Source organism: Hippocampus zosterae, chromosome 7 (assembly GCF_025434085.1).
Source record: "Hippocampus zosterae strain Florida chromosome 7, ASM2543408v3, whole genome shotgun sequence".
Classification (NCBI taxonomy): domain Eukaryota; kingdom Metazoa; phylum Chordata; class Actinopteri; order Syngnathiformes; family Syngnathidae; genus Hippocampus; species Hippocampus zosterae.
In genome coordinates, this window is record NC_067457.1 from 13,836,086 (window position 1) to 13,860,881 (window position 24,796).

At 44.7% G+C, this 24,796-nt stretch overlaps 1 protein-coding gene across 3 annotated transcripts in view; it reads right to left on the reverse strand.

Annotated features, from left to right (window-relative positions):
• gmeb1 (glucocorticoid modulatory element binding protein 1) overlaps window positions 1–24,028 on the reverse strand; it is a 28,879-nt gene extending 4,851 nt beyond the window's left edge. The window contains exons 1-9 of one of the 3 annotated variants that reach the window (XM_052071112.1): window positions 23,902–24,028; window positions 22,947–23,130; window positions 20,023–20,075; window positions 19,814–19,929; window positions 18,099–18,202; window positions 15,216–15,361; window positions 6,569–6,691; window positions 6,340–6,474; window positions 4,868–4,990 (exon numbers count right to left, since the gene is read on the reverse strand). In XM_052071112.1, coding sequence (XP_051927072.1) covers window positions 4,868–4,990; window positions 6,340–6,474; window positions 6,569–6,691; window positions 15,216–15,361; window positions 18,099–18,202; window positions 19,814–19,929; window positions 20,023–20,075; window positions 22,947–23,130; window positions 23,902–23,947 — 1,030 coding nt within the window. In that variant the 5' untranslated portion in view covers window positions 23,948–24,028. Of the gene's footprint in view, window positions 1–4,867; window positions 4,991–6,339; window positions 6,478–6,568; window positions 6,692–15,215; window positions 15,362–18,098; window positions 18,203–19,813; window positions 19,930–20,022; window positions 20,076–22,946; window positions 23,131–23,891 lie in introns of all 3 variants that reach the window. The other 2 variants (XM_052071111.1, XM_052071113.1) reach the window with 2 other exon arrangements.
• Window positions 24,029–24,796: the final 768 nt, after the last annotated feature.

Here is a 24,796-nt window from a genome sequence, read left to right on the forward strand (position 1 = left end):
CACGATAAAGGGGAGATCAGGATCAGGGTGCTGTAGTACGGGGGGACTGGTGAACGCCGCCTTCAGGTTTGCGAACGCCGCATCCGCGGTCGGATCCCACTTAAATGGGGTTTTAATGGACGTAAGGCGGGTTAAGGGGAGCGCCTTCTGACTATAACCGCGGATGAAGCGTCGGTAGAAGTTGGCGAACCCCAGAAAGCGCTGCAGTTCCTTGCGATTGGCTGGAACCGGCCAGTTAGTGACTGCACGCGTCTTAATGGGGTCCGCCCTTAACCTGCCCTGTTCAATAATGAACCCTAGGAAGGAGATGACGGGGACATGGAATTCACACTTTTCTGCCTTGACGAAGAGCCGGTTCTCCAGTAGACGTTGTAGCACCAGCCTAACGTGTTGCTGGTGCTCGTGTAATGACTGGGAAAAAATTAAAATATCGTCAAGGTAAACGAAACAAAAGATGTTTATCATGTCCCTTAGCACATCATTGATTAGATTTTGAAAAACGGCAGGGGCGTTGGTGAGCCCAAAAGGCATAACCAGGTATTCAAAATGACCCAGAGGGGTCTTAAAAGCCGTCTTCCACTCGTCACCCTCCCGGATGCGAACCAAGTGGTAAGCGCTGCGCAAGTCTAATTTGGAGAAAATGGTGGCTGACTGTAATGGGGCGAAGGCGGAGTCCAGCAAGGGTAGCGGGTATCTATTCTTAATTGTTATCTCGTTTAATCCCCGATAGTCTACGCAGGGTCGCAGGGTCTTGTCTTTCTTCCCTACGAAGAAAAAACCCGCCCCTAACGGTGAACGCGATGGTCTAATAAGACCTGCGGCGAGCGAGCTGTTGATGTACTCCGTCAATGCCTCGCGCTCGGGTTGGGACACCTGATACAGCCGCGAGGTCGGCAACGGAGCGCCCGCCTGCAGGTCTATAGCACAATCGTAGGGGCGGTGTGGAGGCAAAGAGTGGGCACGATCCTCGCTGAACACCTCCTTTAGATCCCGATAGCAATCCGGCACTCCGTCAAGGCAGATCTCCTCGGGGGGCGTGACACGTTCATGCTTCCCGACGGCCGATTGTAGACAGTGCTGGTAACAATATGGGCTCCAGCTGTCTATCGCTGGGCGCGCCCAGGAAATCACGGGATTGTGTGTCTTCAGCCAGGGTAACCCGAGAACGATCGGGGCATTGCGAGACTGCATTAGGTAAAAACGGCGATGTTCGACATGGTTGCCGGACAGTAGAAGTTTCAACGGCTCCGTCCTATGCGTAACTACCGCCAGGAGGCGCCCATCAAGATCACAAACCCGCTTCCTATCTATCAACCTCTCCACGGAACAACCCAGCTCGGATGCGAGATCGGTGTCCATTATACAGTCATCTGCCCCCGAGTCTACCAGAGCCCGAACCCGCCACGACCGGGACCCCGTTAATATCTCCCCCTCGAGTTCGAGTCTGTTGGGGTGTCCAGGCCGCGAGTCGACTCGCCTAGACTCGAAGGGGGGCGCGCGCGGTCGTGACTCACAGTACTCCTGGTGGGCAGGGGGTGACGACCCCGGATGGCTGGTTGCGGCGTGAGGAGATGGTGGAACGCCGTCAGTCGTCGCTCGGTCGCTGAAACGACGCTTTCTTTCCTCCGCACCAGCGTCCCTGCCTCCCAGCTGCACCTGTTCCTCCGTGGGTGTTCGTCGGAACTGGGACCGATCACCTCCACGCTCCCGGCTTCGCTCCCTCAGGCGATTGTCCATGAGGAGGGAGAGGTCGATTAATTCCTCCAGGTTGGTGCTGTGGTCGCGGGTCGCCAGCTCGTCCTTGAGTTGAGGGTTTAGCCCGCGGCGAAACAGGCCACACAGCGCCCGATCACCGTATCCACTCTGGGCGGCCAGGATCCGGAACTCGATGGAGTAATCCGCTACCGATCGCTCTCCCTGGTGGAGGGCGAGTAGCCGGCCCTCTGCCTCTCTGCCTCGCACGGGATGATGGAACACCCGGCGGAACGCAGCCACGAAGTCGGGGAACGAAGTACGGAGATTCGGCTTAGCGTTACTGGTCGCAATCGCCCACGATGCCGCCGGACCTGTTAACAGACTCATGACATAAGCCACCTTGGCGGCGTCATTAGCATAGGCAGAAGGCTGTAGGTCGAATATGAGAGAGCACAGGTGGAGGAAGTGTCCACACTGCCCGTGCTCGCCCCCGTAGCGAGGGGGGTGTGGAAGCGATGGCTCCCTCGTCATAATGGGATATGAGGAGGGCGCTTCGGGAATAATAGAACGAACCCCGGGGGGAGATGGTCTCCGCTCTTCCACCCGGACCAACCGAGGTTCTAAATCATCGGACCGATGAGCCAGCATGGAGACTGCGCCACGGAGTTCCCTAATGGCTTGGCCCTGCTGACTCATCTGTTGCTCTTGTCGGGAAAGAGCGGACAAAATCTTTTCGATGTCTGCGGGATCCATGGTGGCCGGAGAATTCTGTCACGATCTGCCCGAAGCGATAATGATCGCTCCGTGCAGAACGAGAAAAATAAAGAATTGGATCCCCGGAAAACAGACAACGAAAGAATTTTCTCAAAGCAAAGAGTGTCTTTAATGACAAAAACAGAAAGAGCCCGACAGGGAAAAAACGGAAACACAAAACGCTGGTCAAATAAGGACCAGGGAAGAAATAAGGAAACAACTGAAAACGCTCGCTGAAAAACAAAGTGCGAGGAACTACTGATTAGGCAATATCGAAGTATTCAATTTAGTGACTAACGCTAATGGCAAGAGTAAAGGCCGCAAGGCAAGAAGGCAACGAGTAATCTACAAATAGAGGAATTAGCACGAGAGATCAATGGCACGGTGAGGAATTCTCCGGCAGTGGGAGAACTGCCGGAGTCTCATTAATATAGGAGGGTAATCAGCCCGAAATTACGGACAGGTGCACAGATGGCGGGGGAGAAAACCCGCCACCTGCTGGCGGACACGCGACGTGACAGAACTGAAATAAGAATAAGAAGAACAGAATACCATGATTTACAAATCATGTCCGACCTGTATTTAATTGAATGCACTGCAACGACAAGAAATTTTAGGTTCAAACTTTTTAGCAAATTTTCAAAGTGAGAATTTTATGGGGACGTGTGCAGATGCGTATGTACACACATACGTATCTGCACTAAGGGTGTGGAAAATAATCGATATTAATCGATACATCGATGCGCACGTCCGCGATCCGAGTGCATCGGCTCATTCACTGGGTACGACGCGATTGACGGGTGAAATCGCGAATCATCACGATGCATTGATGGGTATCGGTGAAATCGCGATTCATCACGATGCATTGATGGGTATCGGTAAAATCCGATTCAATCGCCGTTTTATTCATGTTAAACGTCACATATCTGCCCTTTCCTAGGCGCATTGAATGCACCATCATTGCTTTGCGTTTTGTGTTGAATACGGACGGTAGCCGTGCGTCACATACAGTCCAGTACACAACGAGCGAAACATTATGGAAGTTAGCGCACGCAGCAGCAAGGAAACTACTATATTTAATGCAGCCGCAACATTCAAATCTTATGTTTGGAAATACTACGGCTTCGAAAAGAAAGACGGAAAGCTTGATAAAACCTCCGTAATTTGCAAGGAATGTCGCACTAAGAAGCCATACAACGGCAGCACCACAAATATGCAGACCCACTTAAACCGATGGCACCAGATCACCGACAAGTTTCCCTCCCGCTTCCCCGCCCAGTTCCTCGTCGGACACCGGAGAAACTCTTGGTAAACCAGGTCAGGATCAGAAAAAAATCGCCTCTTATTTTGGGAGTCCCCTTGCAACTCACTGTGACCGCGCAATGGCTATAACTAAGGCCACTGCTTATTTCATATGCAAAGACCTCCAGCCTTAGCGTGGTGGACAACGAGGGTTTCAGACAGCTCGTGCACGTTTTGGAACCCAGGTATAAAATACCAGACAGGTCTGTGTTCACTTACAAACATATTCCCGATGTGTACAACAAAGTGAGAAGTGAGATTACTGTGTCGCTGAACAGTGCGCAAAGAGTTGCACTTACAGTGGTTGGGTGGACATCTTGCGCTAGAGATTCATATACATATATATATTATTATTATATTTCATATAAGACACTCAGTGAGAATAGTCTGTTTGTGTTTACACTATAGCAACAGCTGTGAGTCTCAGGTGCCAAATTGTTTACATTTTCTTTGCACAAAACCCAATTGTGAAAGGGCTTAAATAAGTTGTTTTACAAGTTCTACTCTTTATAAGGAATAAAGTGGTATCCTTTTTGTAATACCATACTGAATTCCATCTTTTTAAAAGCTTTTTTTCTTTGCTTATTTGCATCATGTTTAATTGCACAATATCGCAACAAATTGCATTGTATCGTATCGGATCGCATTGATTTGAACTTAATGTGTATCGAATCGTATCGCATCGTGACGACGGTGAAACGTATCGCATCGTATCGCCAGAAAATTCCATGTATCGTTTAAGTATCGCATCACTGGCAGTGGATCGTGATGTGTATCGAATCGTCTTCAGTGCTGAGATTCACATCCCTAATCTGCACACGCATGCAAGCATCCTACACTTCTGTTGTAGGATAACATTATTTATCGTTAAAGCAGAGTTGCAGTACAATGTTCAAATGATTTTTCTTAATTTATTTGGGAATGGTGATGGCTGATGGTAACTTTCTACAGCACTTTCTGCATCTTTTGGATTGATATTTTGCTTCAAAAATAAAACAAAACAAAACCACAAAAATAGTGTTGCTTTCTGTTAACTTATTGTTCCCAAAGTCATTTCGCAAGAGCACATAGTAAGGTATACTCTTGCAAAACGTGTTTCAATGTGTGCAGTACTCACTGCAAAGGATTTGAAGAATTTGCGCCTGGCTGGGATCAGTTTCCTGTCGCTTCTTCACCAGCATCTTCTTGACAGTGTTGAGCAGTCCAAACACCTGGCCAAGGTTACTAAGCACTGCAACCTCTACCAGGGAGGAAATGTGATCAGAGAGAAAAGATTAGTTTCGCTTTTGCAAACACAGAACTACACAATTATCTGAACTTAACCACAACAAATAAATGTGTTGGGATTATGGCGGCGCGGGCACCCGCAGCGGCTTCTCTTGTTGTCTGTTGTCTTTTTAAGAGGGAGGAAATTTCACCTGCACATACAGCACATTTGACGATAAAGTTGGACTTGATACTTGATCATGTATGGCAACAAGTTCCGTATTTTCCGCACTATAAGGAGTATAAATCGCACCTACAACTGTCACGTCGCGTGCTCGCCAGCAGGTGGCGGGTTCTCCCGCCGCCTGTTCGGCACACCTGCCCGTTATTTCGGGCTGATTACGTGCCTTTATTAGGCGACTCCGGCAGTCATCTCACTGCCGGAGAATTCCTTACCGTGCCATTGCTCGCTATTTGCTATTCTCGTCGTTCGACCATTTCTCGCTGCCCTATTGCCTTACGGCCCCAATCTTCGCGTACTTCATATTGTGATCTAATTGTTATCTCGGTAGTTCCTCGCCCTTTATCGTTTCGCGAGCGTTTTCGGTTATCTTCCTTATTTTTTCCTGGTTCTTATTTGACCAGCGCTTTCTGTTACCGTTTTCCCTGTTCGGGCTCCTTTTGTTATTTATTAAAATCCCTTTGTTCTCACAAGATCTTTTCGTTGTCTGCTTCTCCGGGGATCCACCTCGTTTTTTTCTGTTGTGCACGAGGCGATTTCTCATCGCCTCGGGCTCAACGTGACAACAACGAATGGCCTATTTTAAAACTCTTTTGATATACAGGGTGCACCGCATTATAAGGCACACAGAATATAAGCTACAATAGTGGCTGAGGTTGCGTTATGCATCCACTAGAATGTCAAACTCATTTCTTGTCGCGGGCCACTTTGGAGTTACGTCTTCCCTTGGAGGGCCGGTGCAAAATCTCAACGTTATTTATTACCCATGACAATTTGACATTTCGGGACAGATTTCAGCAAGAATCATGAACGTTGACACACATGATTTGCTCTCACGGGCCACATAAAATGAGGTGGGGGGGTGGGGGGGGCTTGACTTTGATACCTGTGCACTTGATGGAGCAACGCTAAGGGGAATACAATAAAAATACACCTTAATTTATATAGCGCTTTCACAACCGCTGCAGTTGGAACAAAGCGCTTTCCAGAACATTCAAAATACTCTATCCAAGAAATTCGAATATTGATCCATATTTCAAGCGCATTGGATTACAAGGCACACTGTCGGCTTTTGAGAACATCGAATGCTTTTAGATGCGCCTAATAGTGCGGCAAATACGGTTAACATATTTGCACTGTACCTGTGTTCTGCAAGACAACGGATTCCTTCAACAACTGCAAGCGGTTCAGCATATCCAGGAGCTCAGTACTGATTTTGGTCACCACTTCACCCAGTAAACCCACATCAGCAATTCCCTTCCAGAAGTTTATCGTATCTTCTAGGGATAACCAGACAACAGTGTCATACATCTGGTCTCCGAAATGTGATCGGTGTCGTGAAATGACTAACACAAAGAAGAGTGGAGGTACCTGAGATTTCAGGAGAGTCCTTATTGACATATTCTGCTGAACTTAAGACGCAGTCCTCCTTTTCACTCGGCCTCTCGGTCATATTGTCTCCAACTATCTTACCATTAGCAAAGGACTGCTGTGCTGCAAGAGCGACATAAGAGATAAGATTGTCATAAAAGTCACAATTGACCTATTTTCCTATATCATGGAATAAGTACAGTTTATGATTTGGGCTTTCTGTTTCCTATCAGAATAGTTGGACAGAAAACAACGCAGATGATGAAGACAGGAAGACAGATACTTTATTCATCCACAAGGGAAATGTACTGTTCCATTCGTCTTTACAATGAATACCCCTGTTGCGTTATACTAAATCTTTTTCTCTGCTCTTACCTCGCAACGAGATTCACTACAACAAAGTCTAATCCAACAGCGACCTCTACTGCTTCGTTCGGAAACGGCAACAGCAACCACCACACTAGTTTACACATGCGCAGTAGTCCAGGAAGTATTTGTTATCGTTAGTTTCAGACGCAGCAACAACGTTGCATTGCTAAAATGGCTACAAAACGGACATTTGGATGTCAAGCAGCTAAGAGAAGAAGAGCTCTGACGCTGGAAGAGAGGGTAAAAGTGATCAAAATGAAAGACCGAGGAAGCAAAATAAAAGACTTTATCCAAGAAATTGATGCCAGTGAAAGTGAATGCTGATCGTAAATTTTGGATGCTCATACTTATGCACTATTGGAATAAAAATAAAGAGTACACATTAATTTGTGTGTGCATGTACACATACGTTTGTGTGTGTTTCATCTGAGATCAAGTTTGCTACAGTAAAAAAACCCCCGTTGTGAAAAATTTGTTGCTGCAAACATGATTTCGTTGTAGAAGAGTTTCACTATAAATAAAGGTAATGAAAATACCAGTGCAATATGAAGGTCCCGAATTAAGGTGCATGGAGATCAACGTCCAAAATGTTGACTGTACAGAGTTAAGGGACTGCGATATTCTTATCTGTTATTTTGACTTCAAAATGGCGCCGCGAGAGTGGCTGCCTTTCCAGCAGCTCCTATATTTTGTTGTTCTACTTCTTACTTTCAGAACTTTGCTGCTGTGAATTGGGAATTTCTCCATTGTGAGACTAATAAAGGTTTTCTTCTCCTTCTTCTACTCTCATTCCCCTCGCAGGGTGGAATGAAAAAGCCAGATATCAATGGGGAGGAAGAATTTCCTCAGTTTGACAAGAGAGCAGGACAGTAACAGTCCAGTCACCTGCCTGTGAAGTTGTTCCTCTGCCTGGAGATTGGATTGTGCGGTGGCTTCTACGGATTATCCCTCATGAACAGAAACTTGTTCAGTGACCTTTTTTCAAATGTCAGGGTAACCAACTCGGTGCCTATGACAGCCTTTCCTCCACAGTTTGCCGAGTCCAGAACGGTCTCTTTACTAAAGCCTTTCCCACTCGCCATACAACTACGTACATGAATGTAGAATAATGCATGCATATCTTGTTTTTAGGTGACCTTTATCCATGTGTTGACACGAACAAAATGAGTGGATGAGACTGCAAAAATGGTCCAATTGATAATCGAGCACGGGAAATCAACCCGCCAGATGTTGTGATCAATCGAACTGGTGTGAGCAGCGTACCGAAGGACACGGAGAAACAAGCAAACATCTCCCTCCTAAAAATGCACCAACTGGAAAAACGCTCTTTCACCCCCATAAGCAGCACTAGTGTAAGTTCAGAGAGGGAGCCCAGGGGCCTCTTTGGAAAGTCAATCTCCAAACCTTGATGCCTTCTTTCCTTCACCTTTGTTGTATTACATCATCAGGTCAAGAAGTGGGGCTGGGCGATGTTTACTGAATCAAAATCAAGGTCTGAACCTTCAAGATAATAATATTGAAATTATGTCAATTTCAGTCACGTGACCATACCACCCTTGTGTTAAATGTAAATCTCAGTTCAACAACCACATCCCACCACCCAAGTTTGGCCCCTATCAACATTTAAAATCAACAGATGATAGACATTACAGAGGGTAAGAGGAAGGAGGGACATTCGCAGAGCGAGCGAGGGACACACATAGACATAGCCACCTAGACAGCACACACGCAAGAAATCCACTTCCGTGTTCGCTGTTAAGTACCGTATTTTTCGCACAATAAGGTGCTTCAAAGTATAAGATGTACCTTCAATGAATGGCCTGTTTTCGTATACAGTGATTCCTCACGAAGGGCGCTTCATTTATCGTGGCTTCGCTACATCGCGGTTGTTGTTGTTGTTGTTTTTTTTCCGAAGGTACTGTATTCAGAAAGAAATGCTGAATGACTCAGAGGTTTTGTACATGACTGTATGCGTGATTGTAGAGGTGTCAATTTATCACAGTCACATTTAGCACGTTATGTTTTTTAATCGCATTAATCTCAATTTTAATCTCAAGGTTTATTGTTTCTGTGGGTGGGTTGCCTTTTTATAATATTGCTTTTCATGTGTTAGCTTCCTGTGTTCGAGGTGATGAGGGTGGGGAAACAACTGTCAGTCACAGCCTGAAGCGGACATTAGGGGTGTTCACGCGGCAACTTTTGCTCCGGTGCTACGCCAGTGCTGCCCCAGTAGAGTGTTCACACGTACAAAGTCACACCAGTGTAGCCCCTGAAAACAGCTTACTCCGGAGCAAATGCTCATTTGCGGGGGAGCACCGATGTAAAATGGTACGTGTGAACGCTACAGGGTTAAAAATTTGCTCCGCAGCAAATGCTCGTTTGCGGCGCGGGGATTAGCCTCACTAAGCATGAGAAGAGTTGATTACGTACGGCTAGAATGCGTTATTTTCGTGCTCTGTTCTACTCAATCAGAATCAGAATCAGAATCATCTTTATTGGCCAAGTATGTAGAACACACAAGGAATTTGTCTCCGGTATAACATGCTGCACTAGTATCATCGTAAACAACAAAATCATTGAACCATTTTAGAGTATACCAGTAGTTTTGTAGTACCATTTTGTGGTGCAAGAAGAGTGACTATGTCAGTGACTGTTTAAGGAGTTAATGGCTAGAGGGAAGAAGCTGTTTAAGTGTCTACTGGATTTGGTGCGCATGGATCTGTAGCGTCTGCCTGAGGGGAGTGGCTGAAAAAGGTGGTGGGCAGGGTGCGGGGGATCCTGGAGGATTTTCCGTGCCCTTGTCTTGATTCTTGCAGTGTGCAAGTCCTCAAGAGTGGGTAGGGCGGTGCCAACGATTTTTTCTGCCGTCCTAACTGTCCGTTGAAGTCGGATTTTGTCCTTTTTTGTGGCGGCCCCAAACCAAACCGTGATGGAACAACACAGGATTGATTCGATGACTGCCGTGTAGAACTGTCGTAGCACCTCCTGTGGCAGGCCATGCTTCCTCAGCAGCCTCAGGAAGTACATCCGCTGCCGGGCCCTTTTCAGGATGGAGATGGTGTTGACTTCCCACTTCTTGTCCTGGGAGACTGTGATTCCCAGGAACTTGAAGGTCTCGACGGTTGACACAGGGCAGTTGGATAGTGTGAGGGGCAACTGAGGAGAAGAATGTTTCCTGAAGTCCACGATCATCTCTACAGTCTTGAGCGTGTTCAGCCCGAGGTTGTGTCGGCCGCACCAGAGCTCCAGCTGCTCCACTTGGCGGTACGCAGACTCGTCGCCGTCTTTGATGAGACCGATGACCGTGGTGTCGTCTGCGAACTTTATGAGTTTGACTGCTGGATCTGTTGAGGTGCAATCGTTTGTGTAGAGAGAGAAGAGCAGTGGCGAGAGGACACATCCCTGTGGGGCTCCAGTGCTGGTGGTGCGTATTGATGATGTTGTTGCTCCCAGTCTCACCTGTTGTGTCCGTCCCGTCAGGAAGCTGAGGATCCACTGGCAGATCGCAGGGGACACACCGAGGTGGAGTACTTTGGGGGTGAGGAGTTCCGGGATGATGGTGTTGAACGCAGAGCTGAAATCCACAAACAGAATCCTTGCGTAGGTCCCTGTGCTGTCGAGGTGCTTGAGGATGTAGTGCAGACCTATGTTGACTGCGTCTTCCACAGACCTGTTTGCCCGGTAGGCAAACTGGAGAGGGCCCAGCAGGGGTCCAGTGACGTTCTTTAGGTGGTTCAGCACAAGGCGTTCAAAGGACTTCATGACCACAGACGTCAGGGCGACAGGCCTATAGTCGTTCAGTTCCGATGTTGCCGATTTCTTGGGAACTGGGATGATGGTAGACTGTTTGAAGCAGGATGGGACCTCACACAGCTCCAGGGATCTGTTGAAGATCTGTGTGAAGACCGGAGCCAGCTGGTCAGCGCAGACTTTCAGGCAGGAGGGGGACACTTTGTCGGGCCCCGGAGCTTTCTTGATCTTTTGCTGCTTGAAGAGCCGTCTCACGTCCTGTTCGTGGATCTGTAGTGGAGAAAAAGAGGGTGGGGGGGTAGGTAGAGTAGTTTCTGGTAGAGGTGGGTGTGAGTGGGAAATGGGGGTGTCCTTTTCAAATCGGCAGAAAAACATGTTTAGTTCATTAGCAAGACCCTTATTGTTCACTGTTTGGGGGGATGGCATTCTATAGTTAGTGATTGCTTTCAGGCCATTCCATACAGATGCAGAGTCGTTAGCAGAGAACTGGTTTTTCAGCCTCTCTGCATAGCTTCTCTTTGCGATGTTAATTTCCTTTGTCAATTGGTTTCGGGCATGTTTGTACAGTGCCCGATCTCCACTTCTAAATGCGGCCTCTTTCTCTTTCCTGAGTTGCCTGAGTTTGGGAGTAAACCATGGCTTGTTATTGTTGAAGGAGTGGTAGGACTTCGTTGGTACACACATGTCCTCACAGAAACTGATGTATGATGTTACAGTGTCTGTGTATTCATCCAGTGTTCCCGTTGAAGTTTCAAAGACGCCCCAATCAGTGCAGTCTAAGCATTCTTGCAGAGCTAGCTTTGCTTCATCTGTCCATTTTTTCAGTCTTAACAACCGGTTTAACACATTTGAGTTTCTGTCTGTATGTAGGTATTAAGTGGATTAAATTGTGGTCAGAAAGACCCAATGCTGCACGGGCGACCGATCGGTATGCATTTTTGATTGTTGTATAGCAGTGGTCTAGAGTGTTGCCTTCTCTGGTGAAACAGTCGATGTGCTGCTTATATCTGGGAAGTTCACGGTTAAGATGTGCTCTATTAAAATCGCCCAAAATGATCAGGGGTGACTCTGGGTATTTTAGTTCGAGTTTGTTTACTTGTTCGGCTAGCGTTTGTATCGCCGTGTTAGCGTTAGCTTGTGGCGCAATGTAAACACCGACTAGTAAAAAGGAGGTGAACTCACGTGGCGAGTAGAATGGCTTGCAGTTTAAAGACAGCGACTCCAGGTCCGGGCTGCAGTGTGCGTCGAGCTTCGTGACATCAGTGCACCATTCTTCGTTGATATAGAAGCAAATCCCACCACCTTTCGATTTCCCTGATAGCTCCGTGTCGCGGTCGGCTCGGAGAAGGCGGAAGCCGGGTAGATGTAGCGCGGGATCTGTATGGCGGTCACTGAGCCAGGTTTCAGTGAAGCAGAGCGCAGCAGAACGTGCAAATGTTTTGTTGGTCTTTGTGAGGAGAAGAAGTTCATCCATCTTGTTTGGCAGAGATCGTAGATTAGCAAGATGGATCGATGGGAGCGGGGTTCGAAATCCACGCTGCCGGAGCTTGACGAGCACGCCGGCTCGCTTCCCCCTCTTCCGGCGGCGTTTCCATGCTCCGTACAGCGCAGCCGCTCCGCTCGCGATTAGCTCCGAAAAACCTTGTGGATTTTCGTGTGCTGGATTAAAAAAGACCGAGCGTGGACTCCCCAATGCGCAGCAACTTTTCCCTCGTGTAAGTAAGCCGCTCAGGGTCGCCAAAAACAAACGAAAATGACAAAAACAGGGATAATACTAGGGAGCGTGTGACCGAGGCTGCCATAGCTGTCGGCGCCTGATGACTTAGTGTCATCAAGACATGATGGCTGGCAATAATAGTAGAATGGCAACTGGCAATAACAGTAGCAAGTGGCTTCTTGCCTCTTGGGTTATATCATCTCAACTAGAATGGGGGGGAGAGTCCCCAAACATCATCTTTCCTTTTGTAGGAGACTGGACACTCTCGGAGTTGTTTGTGTAGTTTGTTCCTCTGTGTTCACAACCCCCCATAGAATTTATTTTGTGATTTTCTCTCTTGATTTTCCGTTTGGCGCGTTATGTTTGCTTTTCTGAGTGTCATTGAAGTCATTGTTGATTTACATTTTCGGGGCGGTCATTGAATGCCTCTCGAACAGAAGCCACAGAGACCGAGAAGAAGGACGTGCCTGTACAGTAGTTTCTTGAGTTGTGTATGTTTTAAAAATAACCAACATGACAGCTCTTTGTTTTCTATCGTTTTGCACCACTGCAGAAACTGCCGTGTGAACCCAAGTGGGGCTGCGCCGGCGTTGCGCCGGTGCTAACACGCTCAGCGGCTTTGTACGTGTGAACGCTCCACAAAATTTTCTCCGGTGTAAGATATATCGCAACAAAATACATCAGTGCAGCACCGGAGCAAATGTGTGCCGTGTGAACACCCCTATTCATTGGCTGTCATTATGTTTGGGCTTGTTTAGCAGAGGCGGATTAGCTCCTATTGGAGTTGGGCAGGCTAAGTAAGCAGTGGTGAGGAGAGGTGAAAATGTAGGAGCATGTGAGAGTTCCCGATCCAATGAACGGAAAATTTACATTCCAAAAACGCCCTGACGACACAATTGATAAAGGTAGAGTGGTGTGCCTAATTTTTAAGGAGTTTGCTTACCACCAAAGCAGCTCAAGTTTAGCCTACCACATCAATGCAAAGCACCCAGTCGGAGTGCAGCCACGGCTAATGTAAGCGCCGAAAGCGTTAGCAATATAGCATGCTAAAGCAAAGCGCTTCACCAAACTAAACTCGAGGAGAACACCCCGCGCACGAGGCATGAAGTCAGCATAGCTCCTGTGTCCTCGGTAGCCTATTTGGAGTGGTTAATGTTATTGTTTGTATTGTGTTAATATTTCAGCACTTTTAGTTTGTCATGATGAACAGGTTATTTCTGAAGTGCTAACTTACAGCACTATGCTTTAAGGGTCTGTTTTATTTAATGAAGCAAGTTCAGTGTTCAGTACTTGTATTGCTCAGAAAGGCGTTCTCACGGTTTTTGATGTGTTAACCTAAACAACTTTGTTATGGACCTGATGTTCTATTTTATTATTATTTTGTAATTATTTGGAGATGATCAAAAACAAACAAAATAGTGATGTCCCCTGGTGGTCAAAACTAAATGTTGCAGGATTTGGGACTAGTCTCAAATAGAGCAGAAAGTAAATGGCTAGGACTGCACCTCCATCCATCCATCCATCCATTGTCCGAACTGCTTAATCCTCACTAGGGTCGCGGGGGGAGCTGGAGCCTAGCCCAGCCGTCGTCGGGCAGTGGGCAGGGGACACCCTGAACCGGTTGCCAGCCAATTGCAGGGCACACAGAGATGAACAACCATGCACGCACACACTCACACCTAGGGACAATTCAGTGTGTTCAATCAGCCTGCCATGGATGTTTTTGGAACGTGGGAGGAAACCGGAGCACCCGGAGAAAACCCACGCAGGCCCGGAGAGAACATGCTAACTCCACACAGGGAGGCCGGAACTGGAATTGAACCTGGTACCTCTGCACTGTGAAGTGGACGCGCTAACCACTGGACTACCGGGCCGCCCCAGGACTGCACCTGTTCAAGTCTATTTAAAACCAATACAATACTTTATAATGCGACTTTTTATGTGATGTCAACCTTTTGATCTGCTTCAATAATGTAATGAATTTAAAATTAAAATAGATTGTTTAACCAATTTTTAGATTAGATTAAAATATAGATTAATGAGATCAATTAATGACAGATCATAAATAATTAATGTCACATTTTTTTAATCGCTTGACAGCATAGAGTGCGTGGTGGAGACAGAGAGAGAGAGAGAGAGAGAGAGAGAGAGAGACAGAGAGATAAGCGTGCATGAGCGAGCATGAGAGAGAAAGCAAAAGTGAGCGCGAGCAAGCGAGAGATAGAGTGTGATTGGGCTTGTCCAAAAAAAGCAGTATGTTTCTCTTTGCCTCCTCATCATCCATACCGATTAATTGTCTTTCATAAACACAGCGGCTGCGTAGGGATAGCTGGCCAGAAGCTAGCTGGAGGCTAACGGCGGTGCTAGCGCGGGGCCATCAGTCAGACTGAGTCATCTTGCATCATTTACAACACAAGGCCTCACACAGCAGCTCAAACAGTGCAGACCATCAACAAGCAGGACTGGGAACTGCTCCCTCATCCCATTTACAGCCCAGATATTGCCCCTTCAGACTTTCACCTGTTTGGTCCCTTCAAAGCGTTCACAAGAGGCACCAAGTTTGAAAATGACGAATTCAAAAGTGTTGTGAGCGACTGTCTGAGACGTCAGTCAAAGATTTTTACGCTGAGGGATTATGGAAGCTTGTGCACAGATGGGAAAAGTGTGTGACAGTGCTGGGAGACTGTGTTGAATTTTTTTTTTTTAAGTAAGCTTCTATCTGTATTAGAAGTCCTTATACCGAAAGATTCACCTTATTTCTTGAGTATCCCTCGTAGAACAGGTTTTGTATCATGAAAGGTGTGCTCTCACCTTGAGAAGATGTCGATGAGAGTCCGCTGCTGTCAGGTGGGAACAGCGTGTTGTTGATTAACAGGTCAAATTTGGTGCTACGGCAAGTGTTCGAACACAATGTCGTGTGTTGATAGAAGTCCAGTTGGCCCGAATCCATAATCTTTCTGGAAGGAGTGGAGAAAATTAATGAAGCTACTTCACTTTTAACTGCGTCTTCATAGTTTTTTTTGCCCTCTTTAGTTCATGTTCTCTCTCAGAAGTGGTTTTTGCCTGCCGTTTTGTGAAGAAATGATCCAAGGATGTTTCCTTTTATCGACTTTTAACAATCCTTCAAAAATGTCCAAGGCAAAGATCAGCATCGTGAGCGATCGCCCGACTGGTCAACACTTTTTCTGGGTGATCTACATTTACGGAATGCCTCATGGCCCGAGGGGCGAATGACGAGGACGCGGCATTGACACATCTCTCTGTATCTACACACACAAACACATACAGTAGAGGTCCCCCACCAGGATGATGCTCGGTAATAGCCAATTGCAGAGCAGCTCCAAGTATGTTGCGTTCAGGAAACTTGGAGCTGCAAGTAGCAGACCGCACTGTATTTTTACCTTTCATATTTTCAAATTTGTTTTGTAACAAGAGGCAATATTGTCCTGTTGAGGCATTTTGAGACATTCGTAAGTAGAGGTACCACTGTATCCTTGATGTTGGTTTTTGATGCAGTGCCTGAGGTATTAAAGGTCATGGGCATTCAATGTTGGTTTTCGGCCTTGCCGCTTACACGCAGAGATATCTCCAGATTCTCTGAACCTTTTGATGATATTATGGACCAATGGATGATGGTCATTTTCACGAAAAGGTTTGATCACGCAGTTGTTCAAAATGGTGAACATCGCCCCATCTTTACTTGTGAATGACTCAGCAATTAAGGGAATGTCCTTTTGTACCCAATCATGGCACCCACTTGTTCCCATTTAGCCTCTTCACAGCAGCACAGGGAGACGACATCAAAGAAAACAGTCATATTAATCGGAAATCACACTCTCCAAGACTTTCAAATTTGTGTCGGACCAGTCACACATTAGACTAAATTTAAGAAGTCATTTGCCAACGGTTTTTCAGGACAGTAGGCATGAATATTAAAATCCCCCATGAGGAGGATATGATCATCCTTGAGCAGGACAAAAAAACTGGAGATCTACCCCACGTCGGAGAAGGCGCAGAGGGCAGCAAAATCGATGCTGTGTCGATGACTTAAAATACATTTAAAGTGTCGGACAGCCGATAGTACTGACTATCGGCTGGCAGGAGTCGACAAACTCCAAGAAGCATCATGACAGAATAAATGTGCATGTTTGCGAACAAGCAGAGGATGAAGATTTAGGATTTTGGATTCGGTTTTAACTTAACCAGCTGACCACCACCTTTGCCGCAGCAACGCTTTCGCCAAGGGAGAGCATGAATGCCAAAGTGGCTAGCCGGAATGTCTGCCAGCAGGGGAGACGTCTTCTACCCACTATACTCAAATGCACCCGAACCTCCAACGTTGTATTCAAAGTCCCATATAGACTTCTGCTCATGAACAAGCAGAGACTCAGTAAGCATAGTACCGTAACAGTGACCATTGAGTATGTACACAAGTGCTATGAGCAGTCATGATTAAAAGATTAAAATATGAAGTGTGGACTAATGGTCTCTGCTTCAGGGTCATTAGGTGACATTTTTAAGCTTGAGCTAAGGCAACGTTTGAATGATATGCTGCAGGCTGCTACGCTTTGCTGATCTTAAAGAAGAACGAACAAGATTTTTTTCGCTTGCTGGTGCCCACAATGGAACAAAGTCCAGATAAACATACATAAACTAGAGCTGTCAGTTTAGCGCGTTTTTATTGGCATTAATTTAAATGAATTTTAATGGGATTAAATTTTTTCTCGCGAGATTAACGCGGCACACGTCACTAGCGGATGTTACTTGTTTCGAACTATTTTGTGTGGACGGTTACAGTGTTCTGCGTCCATATAAATACAGCGGGTGGAGCTTCTCTGTGTTTGTCTGACAGTGGTAGCGACCTAGCGAAAATAAAACGTCTCCAGTGTTGTCATTCGAAATGAGGTCTACACAAAAACTGTAGAGAGACTTCCGCACAAGAAGGACCAACACAATCAACATAGCCTGACTGTGTTAGGGGGAGTGACCCCCCTCCCTCTTTCAGAATGGTTTGCCCCAGCAGCACGGGAGAAGTGCGTGCGCTTTTTTGTACGGCGGGCAGTTTTGAATACAGCGGCACATAATGAACACTGGTGTCCAGTGTCTCGTTATTCTTCAACAAACATACAGGAACAGACTGCTGTGTTCACAGTAAACTTGAGAAAAACGAAGTATGTAATCATGGTTTAAATCTACTATAGGCTGAGTACTAGTTTACCTTAGATGTGCACTTTATAATGTTATATTGCGCTGTTTTGATTTTATTAAAAAAAGCTGTTAAAGCAGCTGTTGTGTGACAAAATATTGTTTTCACTGTTGTTGATGGACAATAATATTGTGTGAGAGATTATGTGTGAATAACTGCTCCAAGTGAAAAATGTTCATGTAAAATTGAAAATCGAAATTGTTATTTCAGTAAATATTTGCATTTGGCACATAGAAAATTGATTCATGATTCCCTGTTGATGAGAGCATTAAAATGGGGAAAATAGGACAAAAAATGTAAAAGGAAATTCAGAAACGATAAAAAATGTGTGAGTAATCACGATTAATTTTTTAGTCCATTTGAGTTAATTATGACAGTTGCATTTTTAATTAGATTACATATTTTAATCGTTTGACAGCTCTAATACAAACATATTGTAATTATTGCTGCTAAACATACAGTGTAAACATTTAAAAATAACAGCCCACCTGAGCATGACTCCACCCATCCGGATTGCTCGTTTCCAGTCTTTCAGAGTGGCTTTTCCAGAAATATGTACAAACTGCTTTGGACTGATCAGCTGATTGTCATACTAGGGAAGAGAGTATTGGCAAGGTACATATTAGTTTGTTGAGAGAACATGAAGACAGACTATAAAAAGAAAACATATAATTGTGCTCAGGACAATAAGATAATCCGTATGGTGAGTTTAATGCAGTGCTTCTCAATTATTTTCTCTCATGCCCCCCAGGAAGAAGAAAACATCTTACGCATCATTTGTATCATTTGTCTATAAAATTGTTGTAAGTACGCCTCTGCATAACACTGTATCCTTATTAACGTATAAAAGAATAAAAAAAAAGAAATATGGACCAACTTACAACAAAGAATAGCTTTATTAACTACAAAAGAAAAGATTTAAAGTGCATCTGAAATTCTAAAATAAAATTTGATCCTTAAACTATAAACTTTTTTTGACTCACCATGTCAAATCATACGATACTAAAACAATTACAATTACATAAAATCAATAAATAGTAATGCATTCAAACTGATCACCAACATTAGCTCAGGAGCACAATCTGGGAAAAAACTTTAACCTGCAAAACAAAAATATATAAAATAATTTGTGCTGATTTTTTTAAATCGAAGATGATGTCTGGATTAATGGCTACAAAGAGCACGTTTTGCAACGCACAGCTTTTCGAAGCGACGTTTGAAGCAGGACACTGCAACTCTTGGTTCCTGCTCAATGTGTAGTCGAGACCTGTTTTTTAGTTTACTGAAGTAGCAGTCACAAAGCGGGATGATTGTTGGCAATATTCAGCACTTTTTCGCTGAAAAAACTCAAGCGGCTTATCAGCGTGATTGGGGTGTAATGTCTTTAAGTGATGCCTTAATTTATTTGGCTTCATGCTGTCCGCTGCCAACATTTTTAGACACAATAAAAACACCGGTCTTTCCTCGTCTCCAACGGTAGTCACAGTGAAGCCAAGCGCTACATACGCTTTATCAAATTTCCTCGTCTTAGCTTTCGGGAGACTCTCATTTGTCTCTTTAACTCTATGTCTCTTCTCATCCCTGTTCAATATTTTTTCATGGTGTCACTTGAGGGTCTGCTGCATTTCGTATCTACACTTCATACTCATACTCTGTGCTGTGTGCTAAGCGTGCAAACAAAACCCCTACACCACCCAGCGAATGCTCCCTACACACACTCTGCCAATGAGAGCGCCACTGCCCCCTAATGTAGTGCAGGTGCAATTGCATTTTCTTCTCAGACAGTTTTTTTTAAAAAAACACACACACAATAAAAAAGTAAAAAAGCAAGTTCCTGGAGGTCAAACGCACCCCCATTGATGGAGCCTCGTGCCCCCCTGGAGTGATTTGTGTTTCCCTCCAGCAGTCCCACATGTGCCTCATTTCCTCATCAAGCCTGGCTATGTTTAATGACTGACAAGCTGCCTGGTGATTGTCAGATTATTGACCTTGTTGCTGCTCTTGCTCAAGTATTGTTTATCTAGACTGCTCAATCTTGTCATAGTCGCTTTCCCTTGGTTCCATGTTTTGTAAGAATCGTCATTGTTTCGTCGTTTGATCTGACTTCTTATTATGAAGACATTTGTCCATATTGCGTTGCTAAACCTGGGTAACTAAGGGCCGTTTGATATTTGATATCCATATGGAAATGAGCAATACTAACCTTCACGCATTTTACATTGATTCCTGGGCACACAAATTTCTTCACTAGTAACATTGCTTTACTGTCACCACATGTTATAGGACAGCAAATTTCAACATCACCTTCCTCAGTCTCTTCTATAAAAATGAAAAGGTACACGTGAAACAAGACCAAAAGGATCATGAGTATTTTGAAAAGACGGTCTCGTTGTTTCGTTGAAATACTCTTACCTGGATGTGCTTCAGCTGTCATGACTGGCACACCAGTTTCATCAGATTTTTCTCTGCAAAGAAAATACTTTGAATTAATCATTGCATGTTTTGAACAGACACACATGACATAAAGTAAATGTCTTGGACATTTAACATAACATGAGTTGAAGAATTAACAGTGTTCCATCATTTTACGGGAGTAATATGTTGCAAGCCCCCCTCAAGTCAAGTCAAGTCAACAGTATTTATAGAGCACTTTCAAACAGCCATCGCTGCATACAAAGTGCTGTACGTGGAGCGATTTAACATACACAATAAACAGTAAGACGAAATGGTAATAAAGGCGGTAGAAAGCACCAAGCAGTAAAATCATGCTGAGTCGAATGCCAAAGAATACAAGTGAGTTTTGAGGAGGGCTTTGAAGATGGGCAGCGAGGAGGCTTGCCGAATGTTCAGTGGGAGGTCATTCCAGAGAGAGGGACCAGCAACAGAAAAGGCTCGATCCCCTCTGAGCCTCAGTTTAGTTCTTGGTACTTCTAACAAAGACTGGTCCACAGACCTGAGGCGCCGGGCAGGTGTGTAGGGGCGGATGAGCTCAGAGAGGTAAGGTGGCGCGAGATTATTTAGAGATTTGAAAACAAAGAGGAGGATCTTGAAAATAACTCTAAAATGAATGGGGAGCCAATGAAGGGATGCCAGAGTAGGAGTTATATGCTCCCTCTTACGAGTACCAGTCAAGAGGCGAGCAGCGGCATTCTGGACCAGCTGAAGGCGCTTAATGGAGGACTGGCTGACTCCAAAGTACAGGGCATTACAGTAATCGAGCCGGGATGTGACAAAGGCATGGATTACTGTCTCAAAGTGTTCATGTGAGAGGAAAGGTTTTATTTTGGCCAGCTGTCTAAGGTGAAAGAAGCTGGATTTAACAACGGCACCAATTTGCCGATCGAGTTTGAAATCACTGTCCAGTTTAAGGCCCAAGTTTGAGACCGTTGATTTCAAATAAGGAGACAGGGGGCCCAAGTCTACAGGATGGAATGTACAAGGGCCACTGGGACCAAACAATATCACCTCTGTCTTCTTTTGGTTGAATTTCAAGAAATTTTGTGCCATCCAGGTTTTGATTTCTTCCAGACAGGATAGGAGTGGCCTTAATGAGAAAGCGTATTTCTTGCTCAGTGGGACATAGATCTGGCAGTCATCTGCATAGCAGTGGAAGGGAATACCATGTTTCCTTAAGATGGAACCCAATGGGAGAAGAAGCGAGAAGAAGCGAGAATAGCAGAGGCCCCAGAATTGAGCCCTGTGGAACACCACATGACAGGGGAGCAGTGCGTGACTCAGAGCAGCCAAGGCTGACACAAAAGGTCCTGTCAGCTAGATAGGACCTAAACCACTCAAGAGCACTGCCGCCAATGCCCACAAAGTGCTGCAAACGAGTCAGCAGAATACTGTGATCCACTGTATCAAATGCTGCAGTTAAGTCCAATAAGACCAGACACACGTGGTCTCCAGAGTCATTTGCCAGGAGGATGTCATTAGAAACGCGTAACAGGGCCGACTCCGTGCTATGCATCGTCTTGAAACCAGACTGGAAGACCTCCAAGATGTTATGTTCATCCAAGAAAAGTTTCAACTGCATGTGCACCACTTTTTCCAGAATTTTGGAAATGAAAGGCAGTTTTGAAATGGGCCTGTAACTTGACAGCACATCTGGATCAAGACCAGGTTTCTTGATCAAGGGTTGGACCACAGCATGTTTAAACTGTTGAGGAACTACACCAGAAGAAAGGCTGCTGTTGATGATATCCAAGAAGAGAGTCACAAGGGGAGCCAGATGGCTTCGTCTGGCGAACTACATCCTCCAAAAGCGCCAAGGACACAGTATCAAAAGAATTAAGTACAGCTGAACATGGAACATGGACAGAGGGGTCAGATGCGGTATTTGAGATCGGAGTCCTAGCTGTAGAGACCCTCAAATGTAATAAGTGATTTCCTATGAAACAGAAGATTATTTTTTCTTTTCTTTTTGAATGGGAGTGGGGATTTATGCCTCTATTCATCCATTACAACTCCCACAAACACACTCTTCTTCTTACATTTAATGTCCATCCATTTTCTGAACCGCTTTTTCCTCACAAGGGTCGCGGGGAGAGCCGGAGCCTATCCCAGCTGTCTTCTGGCAGTAGGCGGGGGACACCCTGAACCGGTTGCCAGCCAATCGCAGGGCACACACAGACGAACAACCATCAGCGCTCACACTCACATCTAGGGACAATTTGGAGTGTTCAATCACCCTGCCGTGCATGTTTTTGGAATGTGGGAGGAAACCGGAGTACCCCGAGAAAACCCACGCGGGCCCGGGGAGAACATGCAAACTCCACACAGGGAGGCCGGAGCCGACTTTTAAAATGCAAAATGGAGAATAAATACAGAGCTGCTTATTATATGACGAGCTGTCTAACTTTTATGGTGTCAGTTTTCAAGAAACAAATTTCCCTTTAAAAAAACAAAACAAAACATAGCGTTCATGTAGTTTTTATTTTTGTATTATCTTTGGACTGGTAAAAAGTCTGAAAACCATTTCATTTACATTAAGTAAAAAGAACTCGTCAATCGACTCCAAAAACTCTGATTACGTAAAGCCCAGCCAAAATAGTGTTTAGAAAATTATTTTTATTTGACCAATGAGAGGATATGGACTACTACATGAAAATCCATATTCAGAGAAGTGTTTGACTGTAAACAAAACCCTAGGCTGCTACACGCCTCCAATGCTCATATTTTGAAATAAATAAGAGCACAAAAATCAGACACATATTAAATGTTTTGCTTACTTTCAAATAATTGTTTGAGACAAACTTTTTGCTGTCTTAAAACTATCATTGTTGTGTAACACGGTATCTAAGTTGTAGCTAAAACCATTGAATCCAGTTACTTACCCTGCAGTAATGGACTGGAGCTGAAAGATGACCTGGCCTTTATTTAGATACTCTGTGTTACTTTCACCATCAGTCTTCACCACCACTGCTTCCCCAGTGGACATGGCTACATCTTCAGTCGTTGCCATCACGCTGTCGTGTTTTGTCAACCTTGAAATATTACTTGCTACAGAATTTAATGTCGCTAAAATAGGATAAACACAAATGTATGATGTAAAAACTATCTTGCGAGGCTTAAGAAAGCGTGACAGTACATAATAAAAACGGTGAATTAACTGCATATATATAAAATTACGGTACAGTATATAGCAGTTATCCACAAACATTGTATTGTGGCGTATGTTGTTGGCCTTGGGGATGGCTGGGTTCATAACATGTAAGATCGACAGAGGAATTAAACTGGACGATGGACATTATATACTCTTCCCTGTTCAAAACATACGTTTCATTTAGGAAGCATAATGTGTTTTGGCGTTGACTGCATGACTTGGTAACGTTAAAACGCTCTCTACATATCATGTTACGGGCAGATAAAAACATTGTTTATCCCAGAATAAAACGAAAGGAATAGTGAGTAGCTGCGGCCAGATTTTTTTATTTTTATTTTATACGGGCATCGATGGAAGCCATTACGTCTAACACAATGGCGTAACATATTGCTTGGGAGTAAATGGAGACTCGGTAACTCGATTACCAGTGACGCGTAAAGCCTTCAACTTTTCATGTAATTGTTACGTGCTACTTATCTACGAAACGTACGTCGTTTCGTAACTGCATTTTAACTCTCCGTTCCCCCGTAAAATGACGTCTGCTCGTGCGGCGCTACGCAAAGCAAACAACGGCGACAAGCCCACACCTACATTTCAGCCTGAAGCTTTGTTATTTACGCCATTAAGTGGCAACTAATTTTATAACACATGTATTTGAAAGATGAAATAAAATTACATTTCTTTACCAGTTGAGTGGAATTTACATCCTGAGATTCTGAAGAAGTTGCGCATGCGCTGTTGACTAGTTTAGCCTTACTTCCTGCTTCAGATAGACTTGCCAAACACTAGCCAACTTACGATTCCCAGCAAATGTCCATTTTTAGTATCTCCAAACTTTTTTTATTTTGTATCATTGTGGACCAGTTAGTTAAACGACTTTCAATGCAACAGATACAAACTATTTTTTTATCATTGTGGAGCAGTTAGTGATACCACCATCAATACAACAGATACCGTTTTCTGTGTTTTTGTCTCTTGGGGCTCTGATATGTGGAAGTGTATCATTTTATAATATATATTATATATTATATTTCATTCGACTCAGTGTATTGGAGACCCCGGTCATTCGCGGCGGATAGTAACCCTCACGACCCCCAGAATTGCGAATATTAGCGTAAAATTTATGTCCATAAAATGTATTGGAGGGTGGGCGGTGGGTGACACCCCGCCCCACCGCAAAAAGGCAGATAAACGTTCAAGATACAGTACATTTTTTGGTGAAAAACGTGAATAATTCCCACAAAAGCAAAGTATTAAAAACAGTACGAATAATAATAACATTGATAAAATATTAAATCTGCGGGTCCCAAACCACAAGTATGTGAGAGTCGACTGTTTTATGTTTTTGTAAATGCACAAAAAGCTGCAAAAAAATCTCTGTCATAGAAATCTATTATATGTCTTAGCAAGATGCCCCGCCCTGAGTGGATAGTTGCTGGGAAGCTGATGTGGGTCCAACATAAATACACTGTGACAATAGTTACAGTAAAAGTTATAGTATTTTACTGTCAGCAGTGATTCGGTAAAATACTGCAATTATGTACATGTATTTCCAGTATAATACAGTCTATTTTTGTCCAG